Raw genomic sequence first — 22866 nt, forward strand, 5'->3', positions numbered from 1 at the left:
CCTATGGAGAGCTGGGATGTAGACTGTTAAAGCAAATTCAATTATCAAGAATAACTGACCTACATTTGACTGATTTTGCTCATTTATAACTTAACTTATGAGGCAATATACCTCACCTTCATACTGCATTTTAAAAGGAATTCTAATGCATTATAAAAATTAAAATGGTATAAAATCTATGGGAATTATAATGCACTTACAGTATAATGTCTAGTAATTATTGTTTTGAAGCATTACCTCTTATGAGTGCGGATAACTATGCTTTATCTCTACTATAAATGGATAATACATACGTTAGCATGCAGAGATAAATAACCATGAACGTGGAAGTGAGCGTCTAAAGTAGCTCATGCCGTAGAAATAGAAAGTGACCCACACACACACACACACGCACACACACACACACACACACAGGACGTTAAATTAGACAGAAGAGTTTTCCGAGCGGTGGTCTGACCCCTGGCTGATGGAGGTGTGGGAGGAGCAGGTTGATGGTGCTGCTCTCTCCCCAGTGGATCCCTCAGCTGCAGGACCAGCACATCATCAAACAGCTGCAGGCGCTCCCACCGCTCAGCAGCTGCCACCTCTCAGCAAACGATGAGGAAACGCTTCACATTGTGACTGCGGCTGCCCGGTTTATTAGCAGAGTGAGTCAAGGGTCTCTGGCAATGACTCCAAACCCCCCCCCCCCAACTCCCCTTTCCATTTATACTGTGATGTTTCCTCTGGGAGCCCATTGGACACTGCCAGGAACAGCTGCTGGGAGCCGGTCTGCACTGTGGTTATACAATTGACCCATCCCAAGCACTGTCTTCCTTATTTACTGTTGCCTGGTCGGACAAGCTTGCCAAAATCATCATTGTGTGCAGTTCTGCTTAGCCGGGTGGTGCAGGAATGAGTCCTCAAATATGGAAATGAGTTAGCAGTTAGCACTTCTGGTTCATGTTATTTAAAGGTAATTTTTCCCTTCCGTTTATTCTTTCTTTTTTCATTCACATAAAATAACTGCTTTCGGATTCAAGGTGTCTGAATAAAGGTATACTTTTCATTTAGTGCAGATAAATGCTAGGTGGCAAGGCACGTGGGTGAGTTAAACATTATAAAATGCATCGTTAATCTTAAAACTCATGAGAAATTGGTTGGCAATGGACTAAAAATGACAGGCAGGATTTGATCTATACTCTTGGGCAGAAACCCCAAAGTGTTAACACATAGGATGCAAAGTAAAGTAAGCCATTAGACAAATCATGCTGCTTTACCCAGATTACATGAAGTGTCCATCCTTAATGAATTAATAAAGTTATGAGTATCATAAACGCACAGCTGGCCTCGAGCCAAAGCTCTGTGTTACTGTGTGTACTGTAAAGAAGCAGGGCCAAAGCCGCGTCAAAAACAAGGCCTTAAACACACACTGGTGCGACTATACTGGTAGTTATGGGGCAAAACTGAGTGTTGCGTCTTTCAAACAACACATCAACAAGCCCCGCCCTTTATTCACCTTTATCCTCCAATAAGAGTTAATTGAACTTGGTACCCAGAAGCTAGTTTGAAGCTGGTTAGTCTCATTTAGCCACTTAGTCAGCAATACACGTTGTTTCTCCGTAAAATGTTAAAGTGATGCCAGAAAACAATACTTCTGTTGGTCAGAAAGGGTATAATGGGTCCAGAAATATGAAGATGGGGTCATATGTCTGGTCAGATGGCACAGACAGCTTACGGAGAATAAATAGGGGATGGATGTCTGGTGGGTCTGCCGGGGGACGAGTGGCAGGCAGCAGGCTGAGACTGAGACTGAGATTTCTGATTCTTTCTTTTACTCTCCTTTTCTCTGGCGAGGAAGTAAAGAAACCGGAACTTTGGATTTATTTGTTGTTTGAGGTGCAATATATGACTCAGCAGCTTTAAGACATGAAGGAAGTATTAGTTTCTGCTTCGCTCTAATGCAGGATTTTCACCGGAAAGTGGGCGGGGCTTAATTTTGTCAGTAAGTGACGTTAGCGCCTCATGCTATGTTTTCTAGACAAATCTCTGCCAGTGCTGACTCATTACCAGGTTTTAGGACTCATTCCTGCACCACTCTGTATTGTTCTTCACCTTATGTACATCTGCACATAGAGTATATCTATTGTGATGGACATCTGACTTGTTCAAACGACACGTCTATAAACATGTTCACAGCATGGATATGCGAGGCACCGCTGTACGCCAGGTTACACAAACACACTCAACTTATAAATAAAGTAGGACATGTGTGCAGAGGCGTAATCATAGCCCTAATGCACCAGCAGCGACTGTACCCCCCCCTGCTGCCTCCTGCACGCCATAATTATGCCATATATAACACACATCTGTATTTGTAATTATTTATTGCTTGAATCCACATCTTCTCCAGCCCACATATTTCAGTCTTTTTTTTTTTATTCAAAAGGTTTCCATGCATGAACTTTGCTGAAAATTCAAGACTTAGTTCTTTACATGCAGTAAAAGTAATAAAAATAGCCTTATTATACATCTTAAATCCTATGTTCTACATGTAAATGAAGTCAAAACTAAAATGAGAGAAGGGAAAAATGTATTAAAAGTAAATAATTATAATAAAACAATTATTTAAAAATGATACAAAGGGAATATTTCTATTTATTTATAGTTTATATAATGTTTAACAGCCGAAAAATCTGTAAATTGTGCACCTTTTATTCATATTTTTGTATTTTCTTTAGGGCTTTTACTCTTTTTTTCATAGTTTTCTTCACTAGTTTATTCATTTGTTTCTATTTTATCCTACAAAATGTCGTTGTACACTAGTATAAAAACAACAAACATCTTCTAACTCTTAAATATTCCTACAAACTTCTTTAAAAAGACCGGAAGGTGCTTTTAGTTTTTGCCCTTGGTAGTCTGTTTTCCCTCCTCTCACACTGCATGGTGCCACAGGTTGTGTGTGTGTGTGTGTGTGTTGTATGTGTGTGTGTGTGTGTGTGTGTGTGTGTGATCAGGCAGCCGCCCACACGTCTCGCTGCTCTGTGGTCAGAGAGGTTGTCCAGGTAACCTTTTTCTTTCATCACCTGTCAGCACTGGTTCTGGGTCAGAGACTCCTGAGGGCTGAGCTTTCAAACACAAAGGAACAGAACAATGTGGCGCCAATCACTCAGTCCTAAAAACATCAGATTATAGCGCCAAACATTTCAGGGTCAACAGTCTTACTTCCAGTTAGCAGAGGTGGAAGAACAGCCTTTACTTAAATGACCAATATTCAAGTGTTCAAACACTCCGGTACAAGTCAAAGTCCTGCATTCACAATCTCACTTATTCAAATTAAACTTTATTTATAACACACTTTTCAAACACAAAGGGTAAAACAGAGTGCTTCACTAACCCAAAAACAATAGATACAGTCTTAAACACAGGACTGAATGAAACAGGACAACAATAATAAAGGAAGAATAACACAATTACTAAGATAAAGTTCAGAAATATTATTTAGAAAAATGTACTTTTATATAATATAATAAATTTAATGGAGTAAAATTAATTATTTTCATTTTTTAAATTTAGTGAGTGTAAAAAATAAATAAGTGTGAAGCTCGATTTTATTTTTACTTGATTTAATTTTGAAATATAAGTGATTCATAAATAATATCTTGTTGTTGTTGTTGTTGTTGCTGTTATGACTAGAGTATCAAAAGTAAAAGCACTCACATATTCACGGACTCTTTTTGAAAATGATTTTGGAGGATTTGACCTTTTTTCTCTTTACTCTTTACCCACTTTACAGATGCATGATGTAAAACAATAATATGTTTTATGCAATATCTTCTCCTGAAATGAACCAAAGCCTTAATATAAATCAAAAGCAGAAGTGTAGAAGGTAATAGGAATCTCAATGGCACTTAAAAATTGTACTTAAGTACTCAAAGTCGTTGAGTAAATGTGCTTAGTTTCCACCGCTGCCAGATAGTGCCGACAAAGACGAAGACTTGTTTGACGCAGAGGGACTTTCTTCGAACTCCTGGGGCTCATTGAGCTGCTTCTGATTCGTGAAACTCTCATCATGACATTCTCATTTTAATTAAAAGGAAAAATGAAGCCACTACAGCACGCGTGACTTAAGACACTCGACTACAGAGCGTTTGATTTCACCCCGAGAGATACGGAGAGTCGTCTTTTCTTTGCCGTCCTGCTAAATATCAAACCAGACAATAAATGTGAGAAATCACCCAGCCTTTGTCCTCCAGTTCTCATGCAAATAACACCATGGACAAACCTGACACTTAGCACATAATGAGAAGAGGGCGGCGAGAGAGTGCGAGCGCAAGAGCCAGATAAGTGGGAATATTGAGAGGAAGCATTGTTCGATGATAAAAACGGAGAGAGAGAAAGAGATAAATAGTGTTAAAATGAAAGCGGGGAGGGATGGAGAGCAGAGGCCCCTTCAAAGACCCCCTCTCTCTGAAAATAGACCACATTATAGACCGGCGGATTGGTCGGCAAACATGTGACTCGGCTGTCTTTTCTGAGGGGGCTGCTTCAGAACATCATGTACAGACACAGGTCCAAACACATAATCACACACACTCTCACACACACTCACATGCCACCTTCCACCTCCACAGCAGGCTGCACAGACAGGCTGCATGAATATGTATCAGAGGAGCTCATAATGAGTTCACACGTTAGACCAGTCTCTCTGTCGCTTCCTCGCGTAACGAAGGCTCTGGATCCAGCTGATCTCATCATCGGCGGTGGAGGAAGTATTCAGACCCTTCACATAAGCAACGGTACTCGTTGGTGCAAGTTAAAGTCCTGCATCGGAAATGTCACTTAAGTATAAGTCAGTTCTTGTTATGAGCCAGGTGTACATATTGTTTCCACGGAGGAAAATAGTCCGATCCACTGCGTGTTTACTTCCTGTATGTCTTCTTCTGCTGTTTACATTACATTACATTTCAATTGGATGGCGCTTTCATCCAAAGAGACTTAGAATAAGTGCAAAAAACATACAGAATCAAACTCTCAACAACAAGGAAAGTGCAGAATATATTCACTTCAAGCAAGTGCTGGTGAATAAGTTGCAAGGCCTCAGCTAACTCTACAAAATATTTAGAATTTAATTGCCAAGATGCAATTGAAACAGATGTGTGTTTAGTTTACGACGGAGGATCTGCACAGTTTCTGCTGTCCTGACGTCAATGGGGAGCTGATTCCACCAATCAGGAGCCAGGATAGCAAACAGGCGTGTGTATGGTTTAACCAAGGCCTGGATCCCCTCACAGCTCTGTAGGCCAGTACCAGTGCCTTGTTTAGCCAACATGGATCCAACGTTTTGTGCTCTCCACAAATCTAAAGAGTAATATTAAAAAAGTATAAAATTACTTTTTCTGATGACTTTTTGACGACAGCCGACGTTAAATTGACCGGACTTCTTTCTGTGGATTGATATGACTGCACACAGTCTCTTGATCCTCCTTAGCAACAGTCTGTAAGCGAAATGAATAGCCTTGCTTGACCAATCAGAATCAAGTATTCATCTAATCCGTGTAAAACACAGATTTTCTTTACTTGTATTTTCATGCAAAAGTTTTCATTTGTAAATTAACTAAAGCTGTGAAAAACAGATCTTTTTTTCGTAATATCCCCAGGGGCCGTCGACCATCCAATCCTTTTTAAATCTCTTCGCTAAAGATCAGAATCACGGCTTTCATTCGGAAAAAAACCAAACAAAAATGTCACGTCTAAAAATGCATTAGCGAGCGCAATCTACTGCTAGCGCTGTTCACAACCTTTCAAACCATATTCATCAATTACACACACACACACACACACACACACACACACACACACACACACACACACACACACACACACACACACACACACAAACCTTTCTCCACAGTAACGCTTTCTGTTCTTGTGGATTTATTACTGTGAGAGTGGAACATGTTGTAAATGGAACAGAGTGCCGTTATTAAATACAAAACTCAAAATTGCGGTGCCTGTTTTTCACCTGTTAGTTTTTTTTTTACCCTCTTTAAAACAAATGATATGGACACTGAGCACACACAACCAAAAAGAAATACATTTTCAGAGTTTAGCCTTTGCAGACCATTAACATGCACACAAACCTATAAAACGCTCTACAGAAAAGGTGTTAAAGGGCCCCTTTAAATGTGTGTGTGCAGTTTTCTTCCACACACTACCACACCATGACCTCCCCTCATATAGCCGGTCTCCATTTGACTCTTGCAGAGATCCACCGCGGACGTCCTGTTAGTTATAATTGTGTGATTAATAGCTGACGGGAGCCAATTAAAGAGCTGTGATATCTGCGCCATGCCTCATATCCTCAGCTCTAGCAACTATCCACCGCAGCAATATGAGCCGCGTTAGCCTGGACGTTCGTTAATGACTATGGCTCCGTTTATTGTCCATTTGGGCCCACTTAGTACCTGGTTTGGTGTGGTTGGGGCGGGTAACCACCTGAAACACTGTGATCTTACCTAATTGGCCGATGCCTTGTTGGATCTGTATATTAACAGACGCAGAAGCACTCAAACCCAGGCAATTTAGGACCAAAAAAAAAAGAACTATCCTCAATCACAATCAGGTTTTTTCACCGAGGAGCTTTAAGGACATAAAACCAGAAAGAGAAAATAAATTGTAGGAAAAAGTGCCAAATATAAAACCGTTTTACAAACTGTCTTAACATTAAAAAGATAAAGAGAAATATTTAAAAAAATTATAAATGTGCAAAAAAAACAAGTACAGAAATTCATGAATGAATAAATAAAGTAATTGAATGTGAAGTGGAGAGCTGCGCAGAATTAAAAAGAGGTAGCCTGTTGATCACACATCAAGTAAAGGCAGCTTAAAGACAAAACACAATGGGAAACGATACGTTTAGCATAGATGCTAACATGAATTCATCTTAATTAATTAACTGTTTTGCGTATGAAAGTCTGCAAACATCAAATAATTCCCATTAATGTGCATTACTTTTTTATATAATGCATTCTGTCATTCTAACATATACACTGTTTATTTATTCCTGGATTTGACTTGTACCTCTTGCTCTATATTGCACTAGTTAATGTCTAAAGTATACTGTATGTTGCACTGTCCGAGGAGCCTCTGTAGATATCAGTTTTCCCAATGGTGAATATCACATGTTCTCAATCGTCCTACAATGAGTCATGGAGTCCAACATGCACACACATTTTTCTGGAACGATTTTGGTTATTTCACAGGAGACATGTCCGTACGTTAGTTTTTATCTGAGCTCCTCTCACCGGGAAGATGATGTACTTCTGCGCGCTCGTCACGATGTAGCAGGGTTTGGTGACAGTCGTGGGTTGTTTTGTTTGTGTTGCCAGGCCGCTGTCACTCAAACACCCACACAGTCCTGATGATTAACTGAGTAATCAAATGTTAAACTCTCAGTAAATCATACCTAAGGTTGCTTCTTTTCCCAACTTTATTGTGGACTGTCGCTTGTTTACTAAGAAAATAGCTTGAAGATAGTTTGAAGTTTTTGGATGGTTTAAAATGTCTTTTAGTGTTTGAACATTAGTCAAAAAACCCACCAAACTCAGTTTACTGTTAGAATAGGAAGGAAAGCCAGTACATTGTTCACCTTTTATGGTTAAATATCCTGCAAAACAAAACACAGGCTTACAAACTTTTATCATAATTTGATCATTTTTGTTGCTTTATGTAGATATGCAATGAAAGGATTGCTTATTTAATTCCCTTGTACCTGCACATCGACAATAAAGGAGTTTAATTAATGCAATTTGAATATTTAACAAGTCCATTTGAGATTTCAATTGTGTAGCTCTAATATAAACACACTTTTAAATAAATACACACGCATGCAAAAAAACGTTTAGAAATGCTGAAGTGTGTGTGTGTGTGTGTGTGTGTGTGTGTGTGTGTGTGTGTGTGTGTGTGTGTGGTGCTTGTACCTTGGGGGGGTTTTAGGCTGGTAGAGGCTATCTGCAGTCCACCCGTGTGTAACTGATATGACTGTTGTGTGCGCTGGTGTGGCTAATAGTGCTAATGGTGGGTGATACTGGGAGGGGGGGTGTGTGTGTGTGTGGGGGGGGTGGGAGAAGTGTGTCCATGTGTCAGAGGTCTCTATATGCTAATCTGTTCTTGAGAGGATTCCATGTGAAAAGCTCTTTTACCAACGGACAAAAAATGCTGAATGTACCGGGCTCGTTTCCCATTCAGACCCGGGTTCGAATCCCGCCTGGATCAATCCGATGATTTATGTAACCAAATAAAGTCAAGTTTTATTCATATAGCCTTAAATCTGTATACATTTCTCTCCAGGGCTTTTATCCCAATCAGAAATTCTTTAATCGTCTTACAGCGGGGAGATTTACCTCGTAAAGAGTAGGCTAACATATATATACATACATAAGAGGCAAGCATTATATACAATACAAAGCAAACAATTAACACACTCTCCTCAAAACCACCAGACTCCATTGAAAGAATTGTACCTCTGATTGTTGCAAAACACTCCATTTAGACGGAAAAAATCACATTAAATGTCTCTTTCCATTGTTTTGAGTCTCTCCATTGTTCTTAAAGCACCTCTTCTGTCTTCAGAGTGTGAAAAGGAGAACAAATTGTGACAGATATAAACATAAGTTAACAAACAGAACCGTTATCGTTGTTTGCCAAACCTGCTTCTGACATATTTAACGGTTTTATCCCGCATTTCTTTTGCCCGTCTTTTCCTTTTTTAAAAGCTGTAAATGAACACAATCAAAACAACGCTAGAAACACCGGAAGGCTTACTCGTCCACTTGCTAGTAAAGGATTAAAACCCCAATTTTTTTGCACTGTTTTCTGTGTTTAAAACACCCGTATATTGGGGCTAATGTTCTGGAAAAAAAGGCTATAAAACACACTCATCTTTCAGTATGCACGGCAGAGCCGACAGTACTGCCTTTACATGGTCAATCAATGCTCATAGCAATGTGTGTGTCTGCTTCTGTGTGTGTGTGTGTGTATCTCTGTGTCCATCAACTGTATGTGTGTGCGCATGTAGGCCCTATTTTAATTGTTGCCATGGAAACAGAGTGCTGCCAGAGAAAGTCCAGATTCAAAGAGGGCATCTCTCCCCGTCTCGATCTGCGACAACTCTTCATCTTTCCTCCTCTTCTTCTTCTCTTTCTTTTAGCCTTTTCCTCACCAAGGTCTTCCTCTCCATCATCCCACCTCCCCCCCCCCATCCCCTCCTCTTTACTGTCGCCTCTTATCATCCCTCCTCCCTCGTTTCTTCCCTCCCACCTCTTCATTCCGGAGAGTGGTGTGCAATTGACTATTAACACAGGGACCTGTAATTAGAGCTGACGAACCTCCAGCAATTAGTTTTCCCCAAAGAAGTTGTTCTGTCATCTCCGCCGCGTACGTCCCTTTATCCCTCTCTCAATCTCCTTTCTCCCCCTCTGTCATTTTGCTGTCTGATTAGCTGTCAGCTTCGCGTGGCGCTTATTGTTTTTACTCCTTTTCTTTTCCAGCTGCCTTGTTTTAAGGAGATGAACACACAATACACTACTCAGAAGGACTTTATGAGCAGCTACACCCCCCAACTAATGAACGTCCCGGGTGTCTCTGCCCACAAAGAGGAGTTAACACCTACTCTGACATATATCCTCCCACACATTTCGATGTAAACACACTTTTCTTTCGTAAAAAGCGTATTTTTTATGTCTGTCCTTCTGTAGGGTTACTACAAAGAAGCCCTATTACAATTTGTGTGGTGGGTTTCCCTTTCCTGTAGGTTCCTGTGCATGTAAATGGTCTGCAAAGGCTAAAATCCCAAAGTTCCAGAACATAGTGACATCACTATGTAACATTTGCACACCTAGCTGGCGCTTCAACATATTTCCTAACACTGCATAGTTGAATACTCGATTCTGATTGGTCGATTTGGATATTTCAGAGGTTATTAATATGCAAAAGAGGAGTTAACACCTACTCTGACATATATCCTCCCGCACATCTGGATGTAAACACACATTTGTTTCATATAAAGCATATTTTTTTCCATCTGTCCTTTGTAGGGTTACTATAAGATGCTTTTCGGGGGGTTTTCCCTTTACTGTTTTTATAGGTTTCTGTGTATGTAAATGGTCTGCAAAGGCTAAAATCTCAAAGTTCCAAAACATAGTGACATCACTACGTAACACTAAAGCACTCCGTTTCACATTTTCATTACACGGCTTGGTTGAATACTCGATTCTGATTGGTTAATTCGGACATTCTAGAGGCTATTAATACTCGATAACACACCGCTGCTAAGCAAAATAATGCCTGTTGCTAAGGACGGTCGAGGGAGGGGAGGAAAGAGGTTAAGAGACGTCAAATAAAACCACAGAAGTTCAATTTTGTTTGCAATGTTTAGAAGTGTAACAGTTATCTGATTACGTATTTTTCAAAAGGAACTACGGTTACATTTCGTATCCTGATTACGTAATCCCGTTACTCCCCAATCCTGGTCCTTTGTCTCCATCTGTGCTGTCCTACCTTTACTGCCTCCATAACTCTCTCTCTCATTTCCCCTCTGCATCCCCATTATGAAAATGCTCTATAAATAAGTCGGAGAGAGAGATATGGTCAAGTGGAACGTGGGAGGGAGGTGGAGGGATGGACGGCAAACGGCTGTAAGTGCTAAACTAGGCCAACAAGGGGCGAAGGGGAGGAGGGCGGGTATCGTATCAAAGTCCTGCGAGTTGCTCTGAGCGCATCTGCCGTCAATCACTTAATCAATTTCGACGTCAGTCAGTCAGTTTGTGTGCGTCTCGAGTGTGAGTGTGTGTGTGTGTGTGTGTGTATGTGTGTGTGTGTGTGTCAGTCATCTGGCTCCAGATGGTTTGTCAGTCAGACGGAGCTGGCGTTGTTTCCTGCTTCCTGCCCTTCCTCTCTGTACAGGCGATCTCAGAACTGAACATGCCCCGAGTCTTCAGTTAAGATGGGCCTTTGATCAAATAGAAGTAAAGAGATCCAACGTGTTTAAAAAGTATATTATGTAGAGGACATATTCTGCTCTTTTTCAGGTTCATATTTCTATTTTGTGCCTCTACTGTCTCCATGCTCTAATGTTCAAAAAGCTCTTTATGTTTCTCATCCTGCCTGTGCTGCAGCTCCTCTGTTCACCCTCTGTCTGAAACCAGAGCCCAGTCTGCTCTGATTGGTTAGCTGGATGGCTCTGTTGTGAGAGATGTAGAGATGTCCCGCCCCTTTGCCTGTCACGTACAATGTGTTTGAGTGCTAGCCAATTGAAGCGCGAGTGTTTCCGTAATGATGTCATCATGTTTCGGGACTTTGGGATTTGAGCCTTTGCAGACCATTTACATGCACCAAAACATGACAACCCCCCCCCCCCAAAAAAAAAAGCATAATAGGGCTGATTAGCACCGGCAAGTTTCCATATTGGACTTTCATAACAAACTATAATATAATATAACCGTCTCCTTCACTCTCGTTTCGCAATCCTTTTATGACCTCCTCCCTTCCTCCCCTCGCTCCTCTCCCCTTGTCAAGACGCCAGCCTCTCATCTGGAGGGAGAGTTTATACCCTCCATAATACATACCATAATGCTGCTCAGAACGTTCCACATGAATCATTGATCCGCGCAGTAAACTATACGCCGTCGCACCATGTTTCGGTGTGTGTGTGTGTGTGTGTGTGTGTGCGCTTATGCACTATTTATGTGTGTCAAGTGTGACCCTGTGTGTGCGTCGTTCCTTACCCACAATGCCCCATTTCTGTGGACCGACAGTGATATGCACTGATTCATAGAATGCATGTAGTCCCCTCAGCAATTCACTTTATTCAATCAATGTTGCATGGTGCGATGTTAACCTCCGTCTCCCCCTCTCTCTCTTATTCCCCCCCTTTATTTCTCTCATTTCCTGTCTGTCTTCTTCTGGTGATTTCTCTGATGTCCAAAGCTCTTTTAATCTCTTTCCTTCCCTCCCTTTATCCTCCTTAGCATGGTCATTATTTTGCTCAGCAGCAGTCTGTTATCGAGTATTAATAACCTTCGACATGTCCACACGGACCAATCAGAATCGAGTATTCAACTAAGGCATGCAAAAAGTGTATTTATCAAATCTCTGCCTCTCTCTCTCCAGGTATTACTCTCCCACTCCTCCACCATGCCTGTTTACGGCTGCCGCATCCCTCAATCCAGGACCTCCCCCCCGTCCACGACCCCTTCAGTCGCCCAGGACCGAGAGAGGCAAATCGGACCCTTACATCCACCCCCGCCTCCATCGCTCCACCGCCACCCCTCCCACTGCCTCTCGCTTCTCCTCCTGCTGCTCTGCCTCCTCCACCTGCCGCCGGCCTGCCACTCGCGGAGAGAGAAGGGCGGGGGAGGCGGGGGAGGAGGCGGCGGAGGTGGTGGTGGCGGCGGGGGCGGCGGTCATTACGTGCCCATCCCCCAGCCCCCTCCCCACCACATGGCGCTGCCCAACATCCTGCGCAGCTTCAGGATTGCCGTGGTGCTGGTGGGGAACTCTAGCGAGGTGGCGCTGGCCGGAGGCCGGGAGAAGGAGGACTTCCTGCACATGGCGCCCAACGTGGAGGTGCTGACCATGAACGAGACGGACCCCAAGAGCATCATCAAGAGCATCTGCGACCTCATGACGGAGCACTGGCTGCAGGGCGTGGTGTTCGGCGACGACACCGACCAGGAGGCCATCGCACAAATCCTCGACTTCATTTCAGCGCAGACCCACATCCCCATCCTGGGAGTCCGCGGGGGGTCGTCCATGATCATGGCTGCCAAGGTAGGACGCTCTCCCTTTTCAAATAGCTCTGAAAAAACTGAAAGGTTGACTTTAATCAAATGTGTTATGTCAACAAACTTCATAGGACTGTTTTAGGTTAGTTAAAAGCAATAACATTAAGTTGAACCTGATATTTTTTATATTATTTTCTCAATTACTTAAGTATGATTTTGGGTCACTTGTACTTTACTTGAGTATGTTTCTAACCCATCAGCAGTACTTTAAAATAGGGACCACATTTACCAGTGTAATGAACACATTTAAGCATAAAAAACAAACACATATGATCCTCACATGGGTCATTACGCATAATGAGTACTTTTACTTGTGGTACTTTAAGTACATTTTGATGATTTTCAGAGGTAAATGGTGTACTTTTACTCCACTGCATTTATTTAATCCTTTAGTTGCTAGGCAGATTAGGATTAATGATGGTAAATATAATCAACCCTTAAATCAGACTGTAGTTCACCTGGAGTAAATCCAGCACCTTTACCAGCTCTGAGAACACGTTAATGATCAATCATTATAAAACATATCAGAGATATTATTCTGAAATGGACCAATCAGACAATGACTACTTTTACTGTCACTACTTTAAGTACATTTAGAGGAGAGTACTTTCTACTTTCACTGGAGGAACATTTAGAATACTTTTACTGTGACAGAGTATTCCTACACTCTGGTACTTCTACTTTACTCAAGTACAAGACCTGAGTACTTCTACTTTACTCAAGAACAAGATCTGAGTACTTCTACTTTACTCAAGTACAAGATCTGAGTACTTCTACTTTACTCAAGTACAAGACCTGAGTACTTCTACTTTACTCAAGTACAAGATCTGAGTACTTCTACTTTTACTCAAGTACAAGACCTGAGTACTTCTACTTTACTCAAGTACAAGATCTGAGTACTTCTACTTTACTCAAGTACAAGATCTGAGTACTTCTACTTTACTCAAGTACAAGATCTGAGTACTTCTACTTTACTCAAGTACAAGATCTGAGTACTTCTACTTTTACTTAAGTACAAGACCTGAGTACTTCTACTTTACTCAAGTACAAGACCTGAGTACTTCTACTTTACTCAAGAACAAGATCTGAGTACTTCTACTTTACTCAAGTACAAGATCTGAGTACTTCTACTTTACTCAAGTACAAGACCTGAGTACTTCTACTTTACTCAAGTACAAGATCTGAGTACTTCTACTTTTACTCAAGTACAAGACCTGAGTACTTCTACTTTACTCAAGTACAAGATCTGAGTACTTCTACTTTACTCAAGTACAAGATCTGAGTACTTCTACTTTACTCAAGTACAAGATCTGAGTACTTCTACTTTACTCAAGTACAAGATCTGAGTACTTCTGCTTTTACTCAAATACAAGATCTGAGTACTTCTACTTTACTCAAGTACAAGATCTGAGTACTTCTGCTTTTACTCAAGTACAAGATCTGAGTACTTCTACTTTACTCAAGTACAAGATCTGAGTACTTCTACTTTTACTCAAGTACAAGACCTGAGTACTTCTACTTTACTCAAGTACAAGATCTGAGTACTTCTACTTTTACTCAAGTACAAGATCTGAGTACTTCTACTTTTACTCAAGTACAAGATCTGAGTACTTCTGCTTTTACTCAAGTACAAGATCTGAGTACTTCTACTTTTACTCAAGAACAAGATCTGAGTACTTCTCCCACCTCCGTTGCTTTCCGCTTACCTCATGCAGTAATGTGAAATCTGTTGACATAATACATTTAATTAAAGACGAAGTTCCGTTTTTTGGTTATGTGAAATATAAAAGTTGTCCTTCATTTGCAGTAATTGTTCCAGGAAGTGTGTGTGGGCAGTTAAAATGGACCTCGCTGTCGTCAATCTTGGCTGTAGTTGTCACTCAGTGAGCGATTACGTCAGCGTGGAGGCTTTTTTCTGATCAAACGAAAGATATTTTTAAAGACGGCTGCACGATTTTAAGAGCTGTTCATTTTTCTAAATGGTATCAGTGTTTTTGGCCGATGCTCTCTTGTGATTTTTCATCTTTTTGTTGTGTCTCAAATTAGTGGAGTTTAACAGGGTCTGCTTGTTAGGCTCAGCGGGGCTCTCCACTTTATGTTGACGGCCAAAAAAAATCTGTTTCAGATTCACTAGAAAGAGCCAGACAATGTGCTTTAAATGTTCCCTGCATATCTTAAACCGACTGCATTGTCCTTTAAATGTCAGGTTCACTCAAAACAATGAGGACCGTTTGACTTCTTTTGCGGACTTCTCTCCTTTCATCCCCCACTGACGCACTGCTTTAGTATTAATTCTGGGTGCAGACAGACAGACGGACAGACAGACAGGGTAAGCCGAGGGTGTCTGACTTGAAACACAAAGTGCCAACAGTGGCGATGCCAGTGACGGGATCAGCTGGAGATTTCACCAGAAAAGAGAGCTGGATCTGCGTCTATTTACTAGGCCTCCAGAATGGGATAAAGCAACCTGCTGCCGCTTTATCTGCGCCCGCCTGGGAATCTGGGCTGGGACCCCAGTCCACAAGAACAGCTCATTTTATTTTGGGCGTAAGTGTAGTAAATATAGGGCTGCTTTAACACGTTGATACAAAAATATTAACCATGTTTGACCCTAACTTACTCAAGGAATTCCAGCCGTGAATCGCAGGGCAGTTAAAAAGACTGACCAGTTTCTTGAAGTTGCAAAGGAGTGGGAGATGTGGGACAGGGTGACCACTGGAAGAACAGATAGTGCACGCAGTATGACAGCAGCAGAGATAATAGGAGGTGTAGCACACATTTTACAATCACAATACGCACACTACCATACGAGCAAATACCCTGTGTAGCGCACAATAAACAGAGGGCAATCACAGTATGAACACTACCATAAGAGCATATGCACTTTGTAGCACACATTGTACACAGGGTGATCCTCTGAACTGCTCTGTGTCACAGATGCTTTGTAGACGCTTTAGCTACGTCTCGTAAATTGACGGATTTCTTGCCAATAATTCAGAAATCATGTTATAGTAGAGTAGAAAACCCTCTGATTTCCCTTACTGCTTGGTCATGCATTTGTCTTTTATAACAGCACATGTGTATTTGTTTTATCTACCACCTAAAATACAATGAACAATTCACACCTCTGACTCAATATTCTGGCAGTGTCATTCCTTTCGTGCAGGGAAAGTCCAACCCCCTGATTAAAATCCTAAAATGTCCCTCTGCTGTCGAGATCTTCTATTTTGATCCTCATAGAGTCTCTGTGTTATCCCTGCTGGTGTCAACAGGTCTCTGTACCAGCGGAGACTGGAGTCGCTGTGACACGACGAGGCCAGCGGCCGCCACTGTGGCTCTTCTCTCTGTTGCTTCTCATTAGAGCACTAAAGGGAGAAATGGCAGGGAACCGTCCACTCCCATTTGTGACTCTTCCAGCCACACTACAATAAACTGAGTCACCGTTCACATGCTTTGTCTGGTGTCCTAAATGCCCCCTGATCTGTGGCCACAAATGTCTTTAACCCCTAACCCCATTTACATCTTGTCGATGAAAAGCTTTATTATTACGGAGTGGTGCAGCGATGATGTATTTCTGTAGACCGACTCCGAAGTTAGCATCTGAAAGACTCCCTCGACAAAAATCAATGCGATTTCCCTATTGAATTTCAGTAGATTGCATAAAATAAACTCTGTGGCAAACACACGTTTATGATACTTACTCACCAGGATGATATCCACATATTAACACCACTTTTTTTAAAGCGTAAATGCAATCGGCAGAAGTAAAAGGCTAACGTTAGGCTCTAAAGGAACTACACGACTTCACGTCAGCACCGCTAAGCTAAAGGCGGCTAATGTTCAGCGTGATGGCGTGTTGTCGTCTCATTTAGACACTTGTTACCGTCGGTTGTTTTTAAGACACACAGAAGCTTCAGCTTGAGTTAAACACTGAACTTATTTCAGGCATCTTTGCAAAAATACATTCACAAAACCATTGACTTCAGGACGAGAAAACCAGAAGTGGCGAAATGCTAAGTCAAGTTCGGTTTAAAGACTCTTTCTCTCACTATTTGTTTTTTATATTGCATGAAAATAAAGCAGAGTTGGCGGGAGAGTTCAGGAATGTGTGTGTGTGTGAGTGAGTGTGTGTGTGTGTGTGTGTGTGTGTGTGTGTGTGTATGCAGGGACAGTATCATTCATTAAGTGAACGTGCCCTAAGTGCACCAGGCGGGAGCGATAGCGCAGTGTTCTGTGGTAGAGGTTTAAATGGATTTCCCCCCCGGCCACAAGCCAGAGTCTTTCTCTCCTGAGAGCTTCCTGCTGGCCCAGGAGAGCGAGGATCGGGCGGCTCGGTCTCCAAACGGATTTGTGTCTGCCTAATGGGCTGAGACAATGGAGTGGCGAAAAATACGATAGAGAAGGATCAGAGGGAGGGAGGAAGGGAGAGAGAGTCGTGGAGGAATTGAGATAGTGAGGATGAGAGGTGGGGTAGGAATACATTCGGAGGGTTTTCTTTTTGCCAAAACTGGTTGAGTTCAAAACCGCCTGTGGAAGAGATGGACCGATAAGCATAGTGGACGAAGGCTGAGTCCAAAGCAGAAGAAGAAACATTTGAGGAAAAGGGGGAGGGAGGGAGGGAGGGAAATGTCCCTGAAAGTAAATGGGAAAAGATAAAGACAAATGAGGAGGGAAGGATGTGTAAGTAGAGAGGATTTTTCTTCCGTAAGATGCGAAAAAAAAGTAGATAATTGCGGAAGATAGACGTGTTACGGTGGGTCAGCGTCGGGGCAAATTGGTTTTCCGAAATGAAATACTGAAATAATTCTTTGAGGGATCTATATTATTCTAAATTTCAGATTCATATTTTGTATTTAATGGCTCCTCTTTTCACCCTCTGTCTGAAACCAGAGGCCCAGTCTGCTCTGGTTGGTTAGCTGGCCAGCTCTGTTGTGATTGGTCAACCGCTTAGAGATGTCCCGCCCCGTAGCCTATCACGTACAACATTTTGGACCGCTAGCCAGGAGAAGCGAGAGTGTTACATAGTGATGTCACTATGTAAAACTCCATTGTTTCCAATGTTTCCCATGTGGGTGTTTTTGCCGATTGGTAGGAGAAATGAGGAGGCGAAGAAGAAAAAAGTAGGTAGACATTTTTCTTCTACGGACAGCAGAGATGGAGAGAAAGTGATAATTTTCTTGTCAAGTTACAGAGCTGGAGAATGTCTACGTGTTCTTCCTCTTTTATCGTGATTGAGCGTCTGAAGGAAATGGACTTAGGGATTGCAATACGAGTTGTTTATCTTATGGTCCCGCTCCATCACACACACACACACACACACACACACACACACACACACACGATTGTCACAAGTGAAGGCCGAGCGTTGCTATTACAGTTAGCGAGCCACCCCCCTCCTTTTTCATTACACTAAAGTAAAGAACGATAACAGGGAGCGACACAGGAGGCGGGGAGTACAGCGTTTGGATTTTTTTAGTGCGGGCTGAATATAGGAGAGGAATTTGGAGTACAAGATAATTCCATAAAACGTTTCCCGCTGGAGTGGACTGCTGTCGTGCCGCGCGAAGAGTCAGGCTGAATCAGAATCACAATGACAGTTTTTTCTGCTCTCGTATGCATCTACAAGGACAGCTACTTGGTGTTTGTGGTAATGAATCACAAAGCTGAACGTAGCATTGTGTTCCAGTGGGAGCGGGGGAAGGTCCAAGCACACTACTTTAAAAAATGATTGCGCAATTTCTATTCTAAAATACGACAATGTGAGGCTTCTGACATCTGTAACAAGACTTTTTCCGAGTTATTCCTCTGGAGCCAAACTGCAGCACTGGAGCCACCACATGTGTGCCTTCAGTGGGAAGTGGTTATGATCTTTAGTCACTACCACAGTGCGGAGAGCGAGAGAGAGAAAGTGAAAGAGGATGCCGGGCGAGCGCGGTATTAACAAGCAGAGGAGAAGAAGTAGAAGGCGGAGGAGGAAGGGAGAGAAGAGAGATGGATGGAGACAAAGGGCACTCGCATTTATATCAATGAATCAGATCAGGGAGGGCGGGCTGAGTGGTAAGTAAGAGGACGAGTTCACTGAGTACAGAGCTGAACTGCTGGGAGAAAGAGACGGATGCTGCTTTCTTTACTGGTTGTTCCTCGGGCCGATCAGTTCTCCATGTGTTTCTACTAAAAAAGCGCCCTAGAAACTGGTTCAACGCCAGCCCCAACTGTCTTCTCGGCCATAGAACAGTGAGCCCTGAACCTTGGAAGGAAGTACGACGTAGAGAAAGTTGTTGCAGAGGCAGTACTGCCGAAACCGCTCTATCGTAGTGAGAGCAGGAAGCACCTACTGGGTAAATAATTAATATCCCATAGGTCTGCCGGTTAATATTGAACTACCTAGAGTTGAGTGATGCATTTATCCTGCAAACATGCCAAAATAATACACGTACTATTTACTGTGTTTGCTCTAAATCTGGTTATCGAGTAGTTGGGACCTCAACTCCGTACAAGGCCTACGAAAAGCTTGTTCTCCCATCAGCTGTTACCTGGTGTATGTACTTATATTATACTGTATATTACATTGAACTGTACTGCTTCTTTTGCACTTTCTGGTTAGATTTGTACTGCATTTTGTCATCGCAGTACTTTTACTCATTGAATATAATCTAATCTAAGTCAGACTTGCTTCTGTAGCTAGGCTAACATCGTCCATGTGATACCAGAGCAATATACAATCCTTCATTTACGGCGCCATGTTGCCACACATTGTGAATTAAACCTGAAAAGAAATATGCATCAGGGGCAGATCTTGTACTTGAGTAAAGTAGAAGTACTCAGATCTTGTACTTGAGTAAAGTAGAAGTACTCAGGTCTTGTACTTGAGTAAAGTAGAAGTACTCAGGTCTTGTACTTGAGTAAAGTAGAAGTACTCAGATCTTGTATTTGAGTAAAGTAGAAGTACTCAGGTCTTGTACTTGAGTAAAAGTAGAAGTACTCAGGTCTTGTACTTGAGTAAAAGTAGAAGTACTCAGATCTTGTACTTGAGTAAAGTAGAAGTACTCAGATCTTGTACTTGAGTAAAGTAGAAGTACTCAGATCTTGTACTTGAGTAAAGTAGAAGTACTCAGATCTTGTACTTGAGTAAAGTAGAAAAGTACTCAGATCTTGTACTTGAGTAAAGTAGAAGTACCAGAGTGTAGGAATACTCTGTCACAGTAAAAGTATTCTAAATGTTCCTCCAGTGAAAGTAGAAAGTACTCTCCTCTAAATGTACTTAAAGTAGTGACAGTGAAAGTAGTCATTGTCTGATTGGTCCATTTCAGAATAATATCTCTGATATGTTTTATAATGATTGATCATTAAAGTGTTATTGTTTTTGGCGGAAGCCCGGAAGATTTTTCTAGATGGTCATTGTATCATCTTTCTTAATCCTTACACACAACATCTATTTTGACTTCCTGGTAAAGCGATCCCTCTTCTGTTGCTCATCCCGAGGTTTATTACATGTTTTCCCTGTTATTTGTTGGGATTCTTTAGGAGTTTTCTCCTTGTGACGGTCTAAGCTGCACACTAAAACAAATGTGACATTGGGCCACTTACGATTGATTGATTGATACAACTCATGTCAAAGGAAAAGGGATAAGAGAGAGGGAAAGGTGGATGGACACAGCATGTGTGTGCAGGAGCAGGTGTAGTGCCATGTTGCCAGTGTTACAGGAGAAGGAGAACCCAGCAAGCCTCGGCCAAATGAAGGAGGAAAGATGGATAGAGAGCAGCTGTACTCACATCTGTGAAGGACAGGACAAGATAAAGGAGGAGGTGGAGAAGGGGGAAAGTATCCAACTGTGTGTGTGTGTGTGTGTGTGTGTGTGTGTGTGTGTGTGTGTGTGTGTGTGTGTGTGTGTGTGTGTGTGTGTGTGTGTGTGTGTGTGTGTGTGTGTGTGTGTGTGTGTGTGTGTGTGTGTGTGTGTGTGTGTGTGTGTGTGTGTGTGTGTGTGTGTGTGTGTGTTACCTAGCCAATATGGCTGCCAGTCTTTTGTCTGTAGTGGTTTCCAGCAACCCCCCCCTTGCTCGCTGTCGCTCTACAGCGTCTGTTGGAAGTAATCAGTGTGATCTAAAGCTTTGGCTAATGCTCACATTATCAAGACATGGAGAGCCCTTTTCTCCTCCGCTTGTCTCGAAGGTAGGGCTTTGTTGTGGTACAAATAGCTGTGGTTGTCGCTGATCACCCCAGGGCCACAGAATAATAGCAAACAGCGAGCGAATTTACGCGCCGCGGCTGCAGATTAGCTCGGCGATAGCATCCAATGTGCGTGGGATTTAAATGTAGGAATCGAAGGCAATTAATGGAAAAATGGAACGCAGCCAACCCCTGGTGACCCGGTGGAAAACATAATACAATATAATATAATAACAAACGGAGCATGCGCCCAAAGACGTGTTTCCAATTAAGACGTGTGTGAGGGCGGCAACTAATCAAATCAAACTTTATTAATACACCACTTTTTATGCACAAGGTAACGTAAAGTGCTTCACAAACCATCACATGACCTTTCCAGGTAATAACCAGAGTGGATTTGTGATTAAAAACAATAATACCAACGCAGGACTGAATAAAACAGGATTAAAATAAATAGATCAAATCAAATAAATAAAATAATTCACTTTAGTTAAAAGCCAAATTGAGAAGGTGGTCTTTATCCATGAGCATTGGATGGATATTGCTCAACTAGATCCACGATGAGCTGCTGATATCGCACACACACTAACAAATCTGGCATCTTTTGTGGAACTGGCAGCCGTCCCCAGGAAGAAAAGCTGCAGGATGTGATCAATTAACTTTTTGCCCAAATAATTTGGGGCTTTTCATCGTTTACAATCGTTTTTTTTTCCCGTGGAAGTTTTTGTCAAAACACAGGGAGCGATTTTGTGACTGAACATCACCGTCATTATGTGTGTGTGGGTGTGTGTGTTAATTCTTCGGAAGGGAACAGCCTCGATGATAGTTGGTGTTGAACTGTGTCCAGGGGTAATTGTTGTGCAGGGTGTGTGTGTGTGTGTGTGTGTGTGTGTGTGTGAGCCAGTCGAACCACTTAATCACAGCACAGGGGCAGAGCAATTAATCTCCAGTACCTCATTTTACAAAGTTCCCCTCGTCCTCTGTATTTACGTTTACCCTACATTTAGAGAAATGCTTAAGCGTCACTTCCTGTTTCTCCACGTGTTCCCATGAGGGTTTTTTCTTTCAGTCCGGTGGGCTTAAACGTGCCTGCGTTTAAATTCTTAATTAACGTGGTACAATAGCAACTATTGTTGTAATGATGGCTGAGGTCCTGTACTCTATTAATGTAATGTGCTGCTCGGCTTGGCAGCGTCCTTTGCTAAAACATAGACGCAATTAGGAGCATTTGTAAACGATAAGAGAATTAAGAGGTGCCTCTCTGTGCTTTTTCTTTCTCCTCTCATGCCTTGCTGTTTAGTTCATTCATGGGGATTTTGTTGAGTCCAGTTAAGCACAGTTAAACCGGAGTAACAGCTTTCTGATCGGTCCTTTTATCCCGGATATGTTCTCCGCTGCTCTCCTTTGTCCAGGTTTTATTCCCCGATGTTTCTGTGTGAGTTGTTTGTTCTGTGTGTGTGTCTTCAGCTCCTTCTTATGTGCCTATTTCCAATTGCAAACTCCTAAATATTTACACTTTATCATCTTATTTCTCCCCACAAAAAATATATAGAAGGTCTTGGATATTTAACTTACTGTTTACTAAGATTAACTTACTGAGGCCCTATTATGCTTTTTGGGCTTGTCACTTTCCTGTAGTGTCTCATATAAGTTTTAGTGCATGTAAATGGTCTGCAAAGGCTAAAATCCCTGAGTTTCTCTCCTACTCTCCGTCTGAAAAGCCTCCATTGGACTCCTTTGTTTACTTCCTGAACATACTGACATCACTGGGCAACACTCACGCTTCTATTGGCTAGCGCTGCAACACATTGTACATAATAGGCTAAGGGGCGGGACATCTCTAAGCTGTTAACCAATCACAACAGAGCCGGCGGG

General features: G+C 42.1%; 1 protein-coding gene across 1 annotated transcript in view; it reads left to right on the forward strand.

Annotated features, from left to right (window-relative positions):
- grin2ba (glutamate receptor, ionotropic, N-methyl D-aspartate 2B, genome duplicate a) overlaps positions 1 to 22866 on the forward strand; it is a 146742-nt gene that overhangs the window by 22230 nt on the left and 101646 nt on the right. Inside the window, exon 3 of the mRNA XM_063904850.1 lies at positions 12151 to 12810. Coding sequence (XP_063760920.1) covers positions 12151 to 12810 — 660 coding nt within the window. The remainder of the gene's footprint in view (positions 1 to 12150; positions 12811 to 22866) is intronic.

Source organism: Eleginops maclovinus, chromosome 16 (assembly GCF_036324505.1).
Source record: "Eleginops maclovinus isolate JMC-PN-2008 ecotype Puerto Natales chromosome 16, JC_Emac_rtc_rv5, whole genome shotgun sequence".
NCBI classification, from domain to species: Eukaryota; Metazoa; Chordata; class Actinopteri; order Perciformes; family Eleginopidae; genus Eleginops; species Eleginops maclovinus.